Here is a 16,697-nt window from a genome sequence, read left to right as displayed (position 1 = left end):
TACATCCATATATGTTATTGAACAAATGACACAGCAAGATTCCTAAAAAAAAAAATGTCCACTAGTCAAAGACAGAAAAAACACACACACACTAAAACCTGTTGTCCTCAGAGTGATACCATCCAGAGGACACTGAGCCCTGCTTGTGTATTTGTTGCTCAATGATGTCATGTGAAATAATAGAAAAATAATCCTTGGCAAAATAACATTTTTCTTCTTCTACTAGATGAGTCTGAAAGTCACAATTCATTACAATCTGATGTATCTATGTCTGAAAGCATGATGTCAACAATGAATACACGGCTCCCAGCATGACAGCGTGCTGCAGCCAGTCGTCCTGAGGTCGCCTTGTGTTGCCATATGGTTGTATGGAAGGTGACATGTGACGACTGCAGGCACAGCTGGCCCTGCCTGATGTGGCAGGAGAAAATAAGTTGCTTAAGAGAACCCAGCTGTGAGGAAGGGCACTTATGTCTTGCCTGTAAACCCTCTCTGCATCACCTCCTCTTGATGTGTTACTACAGAGCTAGTCTCGCATTGCCAGACCTTCCTCAACAGCGCTGCGGAGGAGGATCTGGCTAGTCCACACAGCATTCTGGGATGGGAGAAAAACATGCTCTGGTTTATTGGCATTTCTTTAAACCAATGGGCAGCGCTAAGCGCTGGACGCAATAACGGTGTCTCTGCAAAATAGCCTCAGAAAGGAACTTGTTTTGGTGGAACTTGCTTGTTCAAAAAGGTTGTTTAGTCGTGCAACAGAAAACTCAGATTGGACAGATAGTCTAGCTAGCTGTCTGGATTTACCCTGCAGAGATCTGAGGAGCAGTTACCATAGTCCTCAGAAACCAACTAGAGTTTACAGTAGAATGCCAACACAAAGAAAGCAGAAGGTGACGGACATCCGGCCAAAAATGAGGGACATCTGGGGGAATTTCAGGTGGCACCTGAACAATCGGGGAAATGAAACGTCGTTGAAATGGACTACTACAGTGTTTACCTGGTCTGGAGTTTGTTTGGATGCGGATTTGTGGTCAAAGCCTATTCGTTAAATGCTAACTTAGATTTGACAAAACTGAGATAATGCATAAAACTACTGTATTTTGAAAGTGATGCCTAATTGGTCTGCAGGAAAAGGAAGTGGAGGTGTTAACTACACTTCAAAACAAGGTGACACACTGTATTTGTTTCTGATTATCTCAGAGGGGAGTTTTCTTATTAATGAGAGATAACACTTATGCCTGCCTATCTAAGGGGGGGGCTTTCACACCACGGTCCGGACCAAACGGCTGAAATTTGGTCCGACCAAAAGAGGTGGTCTCGGTCCGGATCCAACTGAACCATGGTCCGGTTCGTTTATAGCGTGAAAGCATTTTTTGGATAGTTCGGACTTTCGGACCAAATAGAAGAAGCTCTGGCAGGCTATCATCGTGTTATAAGACCGGGGAAGCTCCTTTAAGGAACAGCTCAGTGCTTAGTGTGTAGGCTACATGAGAGAGAGAGTGACGGTGAATGTGCTCAGAGCAGACAGCTGTCGGCTCTCAGAGCAGAGAATACATCAGCAGGTTACTTGTTAAGTGGTAGTAAATGTACAGTGTAGGTTTCCGTTTGTCTCTGAATAAATGCTCCAGAAAGAAAGTTCCCGCGTCTTGCTTCTCAACATCACAACAACCAAAAAGAGCCGCGGCAGTAGAGGAGAGCAGCAGTCAGCTGAAAAAGGGGACAACGGTTGTAGCAAACATTTCTCAACGTTTTGCCACTGCTTCAGGTTATGTTATATAAATAGAGAGAGAGGCTTTGATTTTACCCTCTAACAGCTAGGGCTGTAGCAATAACCACAATATTGCAATACTGCACTTTTGACAAGCCAACTACAGAGGATGGCTACCGCTATGTTCATGTTTTTTTTTTTTTTTTTTTTTCTTTCATGAGGCTATGCCTTTCCTGTTTTACACTTTAATGTGTGTGTATTGAACATTATTTATTTGTTTGTATTTATATTGGCCAAATGCGGGTGAATTTGATCAACCTGCCAGCCACGATGGCATGGTAAACAAGGAGGGCATTTAACAAACGATTGAAGAGCCCTGCTAAATGCTGCTTGAAAGCAGCAGGGATTGGGAGTTTGGCTCTGGTTGGCTTTTTCCTCGTCCCCGTAATTGGAACATCAGATGATGTGGTCGAATGTGCGTTAGAATGTTGGATGTGTTTCCATTCACATCCTTCAAAACGGTGGAGCAACGCCAACACACCGTCCTTGTCTTATACACAACTCTCTCTCGGTTGCTGTTGTAGCTGACCAGGAAGCCGCAGGCAGGTCTTCCAGCTCCGGGCGTTTCATCTGCCCTCGCCATAGAATGACTGAATCGCACGCCAATTTGCGGTTAGTGGAACTTGCGCCTGTGAAATGAGGTTGCGGCATTATATGTATCAGTCTACATACCCTATGTAAATACATTATGATCACGCTGTTCAGCCACCCTCAATCCCAGCAGGGGAAATTCCTTCATCGAGACAGCCTTACAAACAGCTCCAGGAGGTATTAGCCAACCTTGGTAATGCTCCAGCTTACACTTGGTTTATGGTCACCGTGGTGTTCCCGGCGCAAAAGGTGCGCAAGCCATAAAATGATGTCATTTCCAGTGCGAAGGCTCCACAAGTTGTCGCGGTGCATTGTCGTGCAGCTCTAAATCTTTGTAACCCTGTGAGTTTCATTCCAGCTGGGAAGACTGGCTGACCAGGTTCGCCTCTACAAACTGTATGCTTCTCTATGTACAGCACATTGGGAAAAGAAGCATTTTGCTGAAGAATGTGAGAGAATATGAGAGATCACTTTGTCAAAGCTAAAAAAAACAGCTTTTATAGAAGGAGTGTTCGTAACATCAAGAGGCAGACAGTTATTTCCACTAGGAGATAAGCGACCGTAACGTTAAAAATGTAATGTTTGGCGGTACACCGTTGTTTTTCATAAATGTGTTTACTACTGTTGCCATGCAGCCTGCTCCTTTACTTCCGCTCTCTTCTTCTCTACTACTACTTCTTGCTTATTCACAAATTATTTGGTTTGTACGCCCTCTGGTGTTTCGGAGAATACTGCAACGAACAATGCGTTGAGCGTAAATGTCTCTGTGCATGCTTCATGCTCAATCTACGGAGGTCCAAGCCACACGCAGAAGTATAACTGAGCCTTGAGTATTACCCATGAGTAGTAGTTGGTGTTAATGTACATTTGGCAGTTTTCATTGATCAAACCCTGCTATGCCACAGGGATATGAAAGGAAGTGTCTACAGGTAGAACATGCTCTTTTACATCCTATGAAGTTCCATTGGATCATGTAGCCCCTGCTGCCAGGACAGACGGCGCTGTCGTCCTTGGACACGGCTTGTGACTGCAGCTCCTGGTCTCACTGCATGATAGTAGCGTGTTCCTCACCATCCGCCTCGGGGTCATCCTGCATTCAATGCCACGCAGAGCTAGTGGAAACACACAAGACCCATGTGCAGTCATGACCCATAGCTGTCAATCTATCAAGAGAATATGCTGTCAACGCCAATACGCTGTGGTATTAGGCTTGCATCAGCTTTTTATCAAAGGATTAGGGATAACATCCAAAGTTTTGCTGATGGGAAATTTTTAAATGCCATAGGAGTATATTCTCAAAAGTGGTGTTTTTAGGTTATGGAAGCAGAAACTTGCATATATTTGGCTTTTCATTTCACTGCTAAGTGCGTCTTTCTCAACATTTAGTTGTATTTTTCTTTTAGGTTAATTTCTAATCCCATTCCAACTTCTAATATGAGCCTACTATGTTGACATTGTAGTTGCTGAAAAAAAATTATCAGTATATCAGTGGCCATTATTTCTATCAGGAGATAACAGATATCGTTGCAGATATGCAAAGGTTTATTGTACATAATTATAGTTAAATATGCGGAGTCTTTGGCGATTAGACTCCATCATATAAATAATATTTAAAAGGGGTAGAAGAAACAGGACATATCCCCCAATGGAGTCTAGACACTGGTGATGGTGGAGAAGGAACCCGAAGACCGGACCGAAGGAGCTGTCTGCCGGAAGGGGACTCCGGGTGCCGTGGTTGACGAGACCGGAGGTGGAAGGGGAGGAGGAGGGTTGCGCGTTTGCCTGAAAAGACAGCTGACAGCAACGGAGAGAAAACATTTAAAGCAGGATGACATGCTGTGATTGGATCATGAATTTCGTGGCCAGTTCTGATTGGTTTACTGAAAAGTGAACGCCTCTAAACAGCTGAATAGGTTTAGGAGGAGAGACAGGTGATTGAAGTTATTAGAAGTCTTCCTGAAAGAATTTACGCTTAGCTTCATTAGAATAATAGAGTATAATGCCTTATCATATTAGGACATTTCTTTCCAGAAGCTAATGCTACAAATAGCAATGAAAATGAAGCCACAGTTACCAGCTGTCAAACTGCTGGTATTTGCAAAACGTTCCTTATTTTATACATGTTGGGTAAGTGGCTATGGGAAGGTACTGGTGGTTAGATAAATGGATAGATGGCGATAGATGGTTGTCATGGTTAGATGTATATGGGTATTTTTTTTTTTGTAGGATCCCCAGTAGAAGCAGTGTTAGGGTTGGGAATCACCACACGCCCCACGATTCCATATCATCACGATACTTAAGTCACAATATGATATTATTGCGATTTTAAACATATATTCTGTGATATTATTTTATATAATTTATTTCCTTTTTGTCCAACTTCATATAATGTTCCCAAAGTTAAACTTTGTCAACATCTGTTTTATCTTAAATTTCTCTGTTTGCAGTTCACAGTTTTCCATGTAGTGGACAGAAAAAGCAGCTAGGTTTATTATTCTACCAAAAAGTTAAATTCTCATGTGCAATTTATATAATAAAAGATTGATACTTGGCATCAGTATTGCCACAGAAAATATTGCGATTATTATGCTGTATTGGTTTAACACAAAAAGGAACTACAGACACACTTGCATGCACACTAATTACTAGCAGTGTCTTGTGCATAGTTGCAATTAACATCTTTTCATTAGGATGCAGCAGAATCCCAGGTTGTCTTCTCAGGGGTTGAGTCATGTTGGAAATTAATTTAGCTGGGCAGAGGTATCTCAGCATACTGTTTCTGCTTTCATATAAGATGTAACAAAGGGGGCACTCTTCATTCGGCTTTGTTTGACATTTGAAACTAACATATAGTCCAGTGTAGTCATCCCAGTTGCGTAATATCCACTCCCAGGCTTAAAGCCCAAGGACACATGGCCACAATTATTATGAAAGGTCACTTAGTGTAGCAGAATACGGTGCATCCACTCTGTTGCATACATAATTCAGTAGCACGAGCTCAGGGGTAGAATATATTTTCTTATAAACTCCGGTCAGACATAGTGCAACTGATTCAAGCCTGTTTTGGAATTTTATTGAAATAAATTAAATAACCTTCCGGTCAAATGGGTGAAGGACGCAGTTGGAGCCATACTGGCAAACTGCCTGACTCACAGCATCCAAGGCTTTTCAGTCCTTACTTTTCACCCCATGGTGTCAGCACTGATAGAATATGCCTGTAGTTAATGTTTCATGTGTGTCTCAAATTGATTAGCTATAAATTATTCAGTGATTTCTGCCACTAATGAAGATTGATCTCTTGGTACCTATGAGGTGTGTGTGTGGAAAGTCAGCTCTGCTCCGAGGTGTAAGTGAGAGGGAATCCAGGCAGAATGTGTGTGTAAGAGAGAGAATGAGCATAAATGCAACCAACACACACACACACACACACACACACACACACACACACACACAGGTTTTACTCCGCAAATGAAAAAAAAAACGATTGCTAGAAAAGACGTGATTCTTCACCCCTGAGATATTTGTCTGTGTGCTATCGGCGGTCTGCTATAAATGTCACAACAGCAGTTCAGTTTTTCCCAGATTCTGCCAGGGACACATGCAGTATTGTCTCCTATGTGTGCTTTATATGATGAACCGAGCTGTGTTGTAAGTGGTAAAGTTTTACAGTATCATTACAGAAAAAATGACCACAGCATGTTCATCTGGAAGAGGTTGAAGGGGTAGATCTCAAGCCAAATAAAATGTTGTATGACAAAATATAATCTTTTTTTGGATACTAAACTAAGAACCTTTACTTGTTTTGGAGTCAAGGCTGTTATTTACGGCTACTGTAAGCTGTGGCACACAAGTTAAAGTAGTTGCACTGGCTTTGGTCAAAAATAGTGACCAGTCAGAAGAGGATAAACGTTATTTACTTGTAAATGTTGACTTTTTGGCTGTTGCTGCTTACATAAACACTTGTTATTGTACTTGTATGCTGTAAAGTATTAACCTGGTTTGCCATCATGATGTAAGCCCTTTCTAAATATAAATCTGACAAGATTAATGTCTGGTCGGATAATGAATTTTGATGCAGAACAAAACTATTTATGCAATGCCCTCAGCCCATCCTTCTCTCCTCTACAGGCCTTGGCCTTGCTGATTAAAAGCCCATTCTGCACTGCTCCCCGTCACGGGCTTTACTCAATACATCACAGACAGAGAGATAGAGATAAAGCTCTTGCATTCATATTGTCCAACAGAGGATTTATGTTAATGTTTACACTGGATGTTCTCCTGTTGAACTTGTCAGTGTTATTTTTTAGGGGTGTCAGGATTCTCAAAATTTTCGATTTGGCTTTCGATTTTAGGGTCACGATTAAATTTTTGATTTAAATGGTTTCTTTTCAGCAGTGATGGCAATGCCACAATAAAAGCCACTAGAGGGCAGAAGGGTACTTTACAAAAACAGTTTTGAGTTTTTCAAAATTACCGAATTGCAGTTGAATGCACCATTAGTTAGAGACGCACATGAACGCAAAATGTTGCCTACCCGGTGACTTCAGGAAAACAGGAGGATTTTCCAGTTCTGTTGTTTCTCTGTTATCTACAACTCCGGCAGTGGTTATGGTGTCTGAAAAAATGCAGCTGCATGCCAGCCGGAAAGCACCCCTATTTTTAATCTGATAGAATAATAACAACAGTAATACAAACCTGAGATCTGACAAGGTTTTACTAATACCAATACATATAATGCAAGGAATTGCAGTTAAAGTAAAATCATAGAATGAATGAATGAAATCTTTATTTCGAATGATTTTATTTATTTATATATATATATATATATATATATATATATATATATATATATACATATATATATTAGGGCTGTCAATCGATTAAAAAAATTATTTTTTAAAAAATTAAAAAAATTAATCTAATTAATTACAGACTGATTAATTAATCGAAATTAATCGCATACATAATTAATGGTGCCTGAACCGATACTTTTTAAGAAAGTAAAAAAAGAAAAGAAAACAAAGGGTACTAAACAACAGTTGGTGACATTAAAGAACGGCTTGTTTATTGCTAAGGCCATATGGTCAAAATTAAATGATTTAATAATAATGTATAACAATAACAATAACTTATTACACTAGGAAATTGCTGTTGAACGACAAAAACAACCACTAAGGACATTTACAATAACTTCAAATGCACCACGAAGCTGTAGTTTACCAGTTTCATTGAACGCACCGTCTGTGTTGTTTTTCCGACGGCAGCTCGGCAGCTGCAGATTGTTACATCCCGCTGTTGAGTCACAGTCCTCTACAGTAAAACACAGTCACACTTTACACCGTTCAGCGTTAGCTGTCAGCATTGTAACCGTGTTTAATCCAGCTACTAGCTAGCGGTAGGCTAACGTTAGCTGCTGTCGAGTATAGTGTTAACTAGCGTCACGTGCAGCAGTGTTTGTGTTGCCTGTATCGTCTGTTTCAGAGCATCAGAAAAAAGAGCAGACATATCAGTGGCACCAGATATCGGTACCCAACCCTATTCAGGAAGAAGATTTTTACAAGTAAATGTTCCAGTTAATGATCCAGGCAGCACATTCTCGTCTCCCTCCTTCACAGTCCAATGGTGGCTAGAACGGCTCCGGGTCAAACCTCAATATGGAATGGATCTGCGTTAATCTGCGTTATTTTTTTTAACGTTATTTTTTCTCAGATTAATTAATCGAAATGAACGCGTTATTTTGACAGCCCTTATATATATATATATATATATATATATATATATATATATATATATATATATATATATATATATATATATATATACTAACTCAACTCAATTGCTAACTCAAGTTATAACCCCCCTCTTTATCTGTGAACAGTTGTAAGTTTCCCGGCAGCTGTTTATTTTTTGCTTCATAGATTAATTGTGCAGTCTTGAAATCTACCAGATGTGTAATTTTAAATACAGTAAATTGGTATGCTCATTATGTCCTACATTGTTTAATTGCGCTTTTTTTCTAGCGTGATTAGTGATTGTAAGGTGGTTTTGTAGGTGTTGTCCCAAACTTCAACACAGTAATTTAAATACGGTAACACAAGTGAACTATACAAAATATACAGTGCTTTCTCATTCAATACCTTACTTGCTTTCCCCATTATTCCAATACTCCGTGCTACTATAGCTCTAACGTGTTTAATATGGGGTTTCCAGCAGATTTTATAATCCAGAATCACACCCAGAAATGTATTTACATACACTCGTTCTATTTCAACATTGTTAATCATTACTTTTACTTGTGTATCAGTTTTGCGATTTCCAAACAGCACAAGTTTGGTTTGATCTAAATTTAACGATAATTTATTTAAGTCAAAGCACGTTCTAACCTTACTCATTACAAAAGCTGCTGCAAATTATCCCCAGAACAGAAAATATTAGTATTATCAGCAAAAATTACATATTTTAAGAGGTTTGTCACCCTACATATGTCATTTATATACAGAATAAATAATTTGGAACCCAAAATCGACCCCTGTGGGACTCCACAAGTGATATCCGAACACTCTGATTTGAACTCTCCTATTTGCACAAAATGAAGTCTGTTACTTATGTAACTTTTCCTCCAATCAAGTACAACCCCTCTGATTCCATACTTTTCTGTTTTATTGATTAATGTATATTTAAAATCTAGAAATACCCTGATTGCATATTTGTTATCTACAGAACTTGTAATGTCTTCAATTAACTCTATCAATGCCATAGATGCAGATCTGTTCGACCTGAATCCATACTGATTATCAGCTAACAATTCATGCTTCTCATTAAAATTATCCAATCTATTTACATACAGTTTTTCTAATATTTTAGAGAACTGAGAGAGTTAAGACAGCGGCCTGTAATTAGTAATTGTGTTTTTCTCTCCAGCAAATGGGAAACGTTTAGATCCAATCATAAATATAACAATGATGGTCTAGCTGCCATTCACCATGTAGTTAGGCAGTTTGTTTTTATTTCTGTGTCATGCTAAACTATTTGACCTTTCCTAGATGGGATAACAAGTAGGGTTGGGTACCGTTCACATTAGGGCTGTTGGAACGAATGCCGAAATTCGAATATAATTCGAATAGTAAAAAAATCAATACTATTCGAATGCTGAAATTACTATTCGAATGTGACTTTTTTTATAAATATGTTGGCTAACGTTAGCTAATCTCCCTCTTCTCGCCTTGGCCTACCCGCATAGTCACTCATGTCACGTTTTATGAACAATAACTTAGCGGGAGTGAGAAACACAAGGCATTGTGAGGTCTAAGATAACGTTAGTACAACATTACGGCGCTAGCGTTACGTACCGAGTAACGTTAGTACACGGGGGAGTGACAGGCTGCGGCTGGAAATCGTAAGAAGGACGGGAAATACTTTTAACATGACTTTAAAATAGACTTCCACCGAGCCAAAGTGCTTATGTTAACATTAGTTGGCTCGTTCTTGTTTTCTAACTGCGTCGCGAGGTATAGTAACGTTAGCGTAGCTGGGAGCTTCATGAAGACAGCTAAAGGTAATGTTAGCTGCCCTACCGCTGTCAGAGTTAGCTTCTACATATATTACCTTCTAATAGCTGTATTCTCAGTAACGTGACAATCTGCAAGAAACAGGTTGCTTATAAATCACTAAAATAGTAGTGACAGCCCCGTTTGGCTTGGTTATTAATGCCGTTAGCATCATTTGTTACTTACCTAGCTAGTTTATGACAAAACGTTTCGGCTGTGCTTTCTAACATGATGTCATTGTGCTAACTGAGCACCGTTAGCCTTTACAACAGAGCTGCTTCACTACACTTGTTGATAACGTTTCATTCCAGAGTTCTCTGTTGATTTGTGTTTGTTGCTGTGTGCGTGGTGGAAAATGAAAGTAAACAAAGTTGCGTGCAGGTCGCCTCAAGGCCAGGCTAATGTTGGAAGCCCCTCTAGTGGACAGAACGTGTAACAACAACCACATGCTTGTAATGCCATCGACAATGCATAAGCCTGAGTAGTGTAGTACATATTATTTTACAGGCTGCAATTGAGCATTAAATATTCGAATATTATTCGAATATTAAAAAAATATCAAATGGAATTTGAATGGTATTATAGAGGAAGATTGACAGCTCTAGTTCACATTTGTTCCGGTACCGGTACCTGGAATTCGGTTCTGGTACCCAACAGTACCTTTTTTCGGTACTTTCCCTCTGTAATAACAAAAAATGTATTTCAGTTGTAAAAATAATTCCACACCTATTTATCCTATTTACTTTTACATTTTGTTAATTTTAAATGTCTGGCTCAACCACAGCTAATTTTATCAGGCACCTGAAAACGCACCCTTGACAGGTTAGCAAAGATGTTTAACTCAGCATTGCCTGTTGACTTGGACTCTAGCTCAAAGACTTGAGACTTGACTTGGACTCTAGCTCAAAGACTTGAGACTTGACTTGGACTCTAGCTCAAAGACTTGAGCCTTGACTTGGACGCTAGCTCAAAGACTTGAGACTTGACTAGTGTGCGCTAGCAGAGGCTCCAATGCCCTACGGGCAGTGTGAAGTCAAAAGTGAGCCTTTTAGGAATTTATTCCGCAGTCTATAAAAAACAGGGTGCAGTACTGCTGTTTTTGTATTAGTCATTCACCATTGACCAATTACTAACGGTTTCTTCATACTTAGGCTTGGCAAAGTAAATGCTTTTTTGTTTCACAACAGTGCATTTCTTTAAATATCCGTTTTTTCTTCACCAAGAGTTTCTTTTTGGACAACTCATTCCACTAAGTTATTTACACCCATAAGGGAAGATCAGTATCCCGCAGCGCTTGTTTGTCAGGAAGGTATTACAGTGCTTAGCCATTTCTCTCTCTCTGCTCAGAAACATCATTATGCACTGCCCAACTGAGAATACAGATGGACCAGGCAGAGTTTCATACAGGCAGAGTTTTATTACCCAAAATATTTCAGGGTGACTGAGAGTGGTGTTTCTCACGAAGATGGAAGCCTAAGATTGTCCCAACCTCTTTATTTTGCAGCTCTCCGGCAGGGCTTCACAGTAATGGAGAGGTTTAGTCATCCATAAAAACTGCTGAGTCATATGACTCTCTTACCAGGCCACTGACAGCCAGATAAAGACAGTAGAGTTGATTTGTAAGGAAGTAGGCTTTTACCATCCATACTTAACTTCACTGACTTTAAATGACTAGGTGTTTGCTCTATACGGTAGGGAAAGTGTTTTATGTTGTATAACAACATTGCTTAACCTGTGAACAGTAATACATACACATTTTAATTATAGGTCATCAAATAAAGACCAGATACCCACTCTTAACCCATGAGATTTTTTTCTTCGGGATTTACACAATCTTTAAAATGTAACTTATGCTTAACAGCGGCCGCTATTGCCGCATACAACAACAGATTGGACACAGGAAAAATAGCTAACCTGGCTGTGTCGAAAGGTAAAACATCCACCTAAATACTACATACTTGGATTTACACTTGGATGTTTTACAAACAAAAGAGATATGAAGTGTACTTAGCGTTAGCGGTACTGGTGGGCAGTTGTATTTTTACCTTTGGGCAGAGCCAGGCTAGCTGTTTCCAGTCTTTGTGCCAAGCTAAGCTAACCACCTCCTGGCTCCATCTTCAACAAACGTCAGACTGGAATTGATCTAACTCTCAGCAAGAGAGTGCATAAGCATAATCCCCAAAATATTATTCCTTTAACATATACATAGGCTGAGAAGCTTTAATCATATTGTGCAGTTAGCAAACACTGGTTACAGGTCTGTGAGGTTAGAATGACGTATAGACTTGTTGCTTAATTTGCTAAATTTGAAAGACATCACTCCAATTATGATTCGCTGTGTGAGTCCTCAGCCAGCAACTCTCCATCTCTGTCTTGCCAGAGGTGCTAATGAGTTTTCATGACATCTATGGATGGATGTGGAGCTAACAAAAATGGTATCTAGTGTTTCAGGACAAAACACCATTTTTTTTTTGTGGCCCGTGTGTCGAATACTTCTCTTTCAAAAGCTTTGAGATTCGAATTCCCGCACGGGGGTCAGCCCTTACATTCCATCTGTCCATTGCTACTCGATAATAGGTTGGGTGTAATTGGCTACCAAATTGGGAGAAAGGGGGATAAAATCTGATACAAATTTATGAAAAAGGAAATGTGGGAACATAGGGCCTAATTTTGGAATAAAAATCTTAGAAATGTGGGAACATAGGGCCTAATTTTGAAAAAAATCTTAGAAATGTGGGAACATAGGGCTGTGGGAACAAAGGGCTTAGGGAACATAGGCATGCTCCCCCTGCACGGGAACGTGTTGCATGTGTTGCTTCTCGTTACAGTATAAAGTAATAGGACAGCACACACAAGGCCAGCCTCTGTTCAGCACCCATACTTATAAATGCTGTCACAATAGGAGAACTGATTTAGGATCACTGGTCAGGTCACATTAACGTGATTTGTTTTTCTACAGATAGAGCTGGGATTCTTCAACTTCACTGTTTTATTTCATAGTGCAACAATAAGCTTTATATCCTACTACTATATACTTAATTAAATATATTCATTGATTATTAAACTTTTTGAACGATTGAGGAAAAAGTATATAGTTCTGTAGTTCATTGTACTGTCATTCTGCACAAAGGCTGCATTTCTTTATCAAGTAACCAAATTGGTTGGGTAACTTGGTTCCAAGTAATGCATGGCGTGTGCCCTTATTTGTTTTTATGTGTGGCCTTGAGAGGGGTGTGTCAGCTTTTCCATGGCCAGGCAACTTTAGAGGCTCTTCTGCCAAAGGACTTTTTTCACAAAAGACATTTTGACTTTGTCACTATGGGAAAAACACAGGTGTAATAATAAAAAGACATGGGCAGAGAGGTAGAGTTGAAGAAACAATTTTGCAAAAGATTTGTATTATTTTCCCCCGGATGTTTAGCATCTCTTTGCAATTCTACATACAATGTGCGGATGACATTTCTTTTTTGTAATTTAGCCCTTAAAGTGGAAAAGAATATGCAAGTGTTGTCAGAATAATTTCAACCAACCAAGTATTTGCTAAAGTCAAGTTTCAGTGTTCTTAATTCTATTGCAGTGACATGCTATACTGTACTTTATCTGTTTCATTTCAAAAACCTTCTTGAGACAAGTGGATCTCTATTGAAAACTAGTCTATTAGATAAGATTGTTTCACATGTAAGACAGTATGATTTTAGGACTCAATTTAAATTTTAGAAACAACTTGAGAGTAAAATATATTGTGCTGTATGTGCTGTAATTGTCTGTCCAGTGAAGTAAAGCTACATATTGGAGGATAGGGGGCAGTGGAAGCATACAGTAGCTGCTTAACCAGTGTCCCCAGCATGGTAATTGTGTTGAGCAATTGTACTGGGAGTTGAGAGAGTGGAGTGCCCGCTGTTCCAGACTTTGATGTGGAAATGTGGGTAAAGCGGAGAAGAAAGAAAACATAGATTTGGGTCAGCTCTGGCCTGGAGAAGCGGAGCTGTCACACAGGAACAACACTGTTCGTTGGCTGCATCTATCTAGGAGGCAGGATGCATGCCGGCATCAGGCGTGCACAATACTGGGGAGATGTACTGTGTGCATGGCCTCCAGCCCGTCTCCCATACTTTTCACATTTTATTTGCAGCACATGGATGCATTTTAAGCCATGTTGCTATCTGGAATGCTGTGTCTGATGTAGGGCTGAACGATACATCGAATTTTCATCGTCATCGCGATATGAACTAGGGTGATGAACACATCGCAACAGACAGCCTGACACGATGAATAAGGGAAAACAGTTTACACACTGAGACGACGCAAAGCGTAATACGTCTCCATAGCAGCAGGCGGCGCTGCTCTGTATTGTTTCCATTAACAGTCTGATTATTTCACAGAAAATGAAAACCGGCAGCTGATTGGACGCACGCGTCACATGGTTCTTTTTTCTCCGGAAATTCACAGCCAGACTGTCATGGCGTCTCGTTCAGAATACGATCTCATATTGGACTAAAATAGTTCACCGAAACGTGTTTCTGAAAACATCTGAAGAGAGAAATAGGCCGTGTAGTTTCTGAATCTGTCTTCATTTCAGATCAACAAAGGTCAGTTTAAAAGATTTTCGTCGAACGTTAATTTCTTATAGTTATAATGCCTCATTTATGTTTCATTTGTTCAATAAAAGCATGTCAAAACTGATCTATTTGATTTCTTTATTCAGTGGGAATAGGCTATTCAATGTTTAGGTTCGCAAAGAACCTATTAAAGCACATTTGAATATTTATCGCAAGTCATATCGTCATCGCAATATTAAACAATGTTATCGCACATCGCAGCTTTTCCTCATATCGTGCAGCCCTAGTCTGATGCATACATTTCTGTATTCACACTTTCTTTCATGACCTTATCATTTGTAGGAAAATAGCATCTTAGCATATTTTCTGCCTCTGTTTCTAATGTTTTGATAAAAAAAAATGTAACGCTACAATAATGACGCCTTCTTGTAATACTCCCCTGTTGCTGTTTGATACATCGGACTTCTATTTTAGTGTCACATCCTTGCTGAATTTAATAAGTTGTCAAGACCTTTCTCATCACTATATCACAGATGAAATCCATATACTTTCAGCTTTTAATAATTATGTCTCTGCTGTGTCGCTATCCCAATAAAAAGGGTGCTTATGCATTGAAGGGACACACACACACACACACACACACACACACACAGATGCCCAGTCAGAGCAAACAAGAGTAGAGACAGAGTGACTCATCAGCAGATGGCTGAGTGTGTCACATTTCCGCCACCAGGAGCCCTTATGCTTTTACCACCTGGAACAGACCCAAGTGACTCGGCCACCCGGGATACACTGCAAGGACCAGGCAGACCACGACACATAACACAGCCCCCATCCCATCCCCACCAAGCCCGGATCTTTTCCCTCTTCTTTTCTTTGCTACTTTTGCATCATCAGCCTGCTGTCTCTGTCTTGCTGACAGCTTCCCCATCCTTTTCCTCTCTGTCCTGTCCATCTCAATCTTGTCCTCTGTCATCCAATCTACTGTACCTCCACACACACACACACACACACACACACACACACACACACACACACACACACACACACACACTTTCTCCTCCTACCAGCCCTCAGGTTTTGGCTCAGGCATCAGTAACAGGCTTAAATCGGCTTGGCCAACTCACACCTCCCTCTCCTCCTCATCCTGTCCCTGCATTCATGCTTGTCAGGGTTATATTGGGTAAATAAATTAGCACAATGCCCCACTCAGCTAATGGGGACATGGTCACATGACAGGCCTTTTCCTATGCTTAAGTTAAACAGTTTGAGGGATCGATACCATTATCTTCTCAGCACAAGAGTCAATGGAACCCGTTCTCAGACCTGCTGGGTACGTACCAACTCTTTTCACTGGATTCTGCTTTTTCCCCGGAAGCAATTTCTTTCCCAAATGGTGTTTTAAAACGTAGCTTAATTTTAAATTGAGGTTTGTTTTGAAGGACGAGAATGCATAATGAGAGAAAGCTACATGCATAATGAAATATTTCTGTGCAAATGGAGATTACTGTTGAAGGGAAATAGTAGTGTGAGCTATGTGTTGTATTGGGGCTCTTTAACAAGTAAATCAAAGGAGAAGAAATGGAGAGGCTTTTTCTGCTGAGAGATTCTCCCAGAGCTTGAGCTTTGAACAGTTTGATAACCAATTTCTTAAGCTAACTATGGTGAATGCTTGATTTTTCAATAATATTCTGTCTATTCTGTCTTCAAACAAGCCTCAACCCCTTTCTGATAGTGGTTTAGGAACCAGTTTCAATCAATCCTGTTTAGGGATTGGGGAGAAAAGGGTTTTGTTTCTAAATGAAAAGGCATAGTTGACAGCACTGGCGTTTCCTCCCAGGAAAGCAGGAAGGATTTGAAAGGCTTAGTGGGATTGTGGAGGAAACAATTAGTTTGTCAGAGATGGGTTGGAATGCATTCATCAAACCAGTAATTTTTCAGCAGTGGCTATAGCATCTTAATAGGCCGCTCGAAAATCCCGTTCTGATTTTTGACACCAGATGACATAGTCGTCTTTCCTTTCCCTAGCCTTTTTGAAGTGGAGCGAGCTGTGCGTCACTTTACACACCAGCTTTTCCCAGACACGTCATCCATTTGCAATACCATCTCTCATCTACTGTATGATCACACAAAATCAGGGCTGTGTGGCTGAATCATCGTGAAGCTTCAGCAACAGAGAGCAGTAATGGACATATTGAAATAAAGACCTTTTCAAGACCTGGTTGTAAAATT

General features: G+C 40.1%; 1 protein-coding gene across 3 annotated transcripts in view; it reads left to right on the top strand.

Annotated features, from left to right (window-relative positions):
* The window catches only part of oxr1a (oxidation resistance 1a), a 251,348-nt gene that overhangs the window by 58,474 nt on the left and 176,177 nt on the right, over positions 1-16,697 (top strand). The window contains exon 1 of one of the 3 annotated variants that reach the window (XM_036006176.1): positions 15,717-15,798. The exons of 1 other annotated variant lie outside the window; for it this stretch is intronic. In XM_036006176.1, coding sequence (XP_035862069.1) covers positions 15,773-15,798 — 26 coding nt within the window. In that variant the 5' untranslated portion in view covers positions 15,717-15,772. Of the gene's footprint in view, positions 1-15,716; positions 15,799-16,697 lie in introns of those variants that run through there. One more of the 3 variants, XM_031322649.2, reaches the window with a different exon arrangement.

Source organism: Sander lucioperca, chromosome 10 (assembly GCF_008315115.2).
Source record: "Sander lucioperca isolate FBNREF2018 chromosome 10, SLUC_FBN_1.2, whole genome shotgun sequence".
NCBI classification, from domain to species: domain Eukaryota; kingdom Metazoa; phylum Chordata; class Actinopteri; order Perciformes; family Percidae; genus Sander; species Sander lucioperca.
The sequence above is the reverse complement of the archived record's forward strand: the minus strand, read 5'-3'. Positions and strand labels throughout refer to the sequence as shown.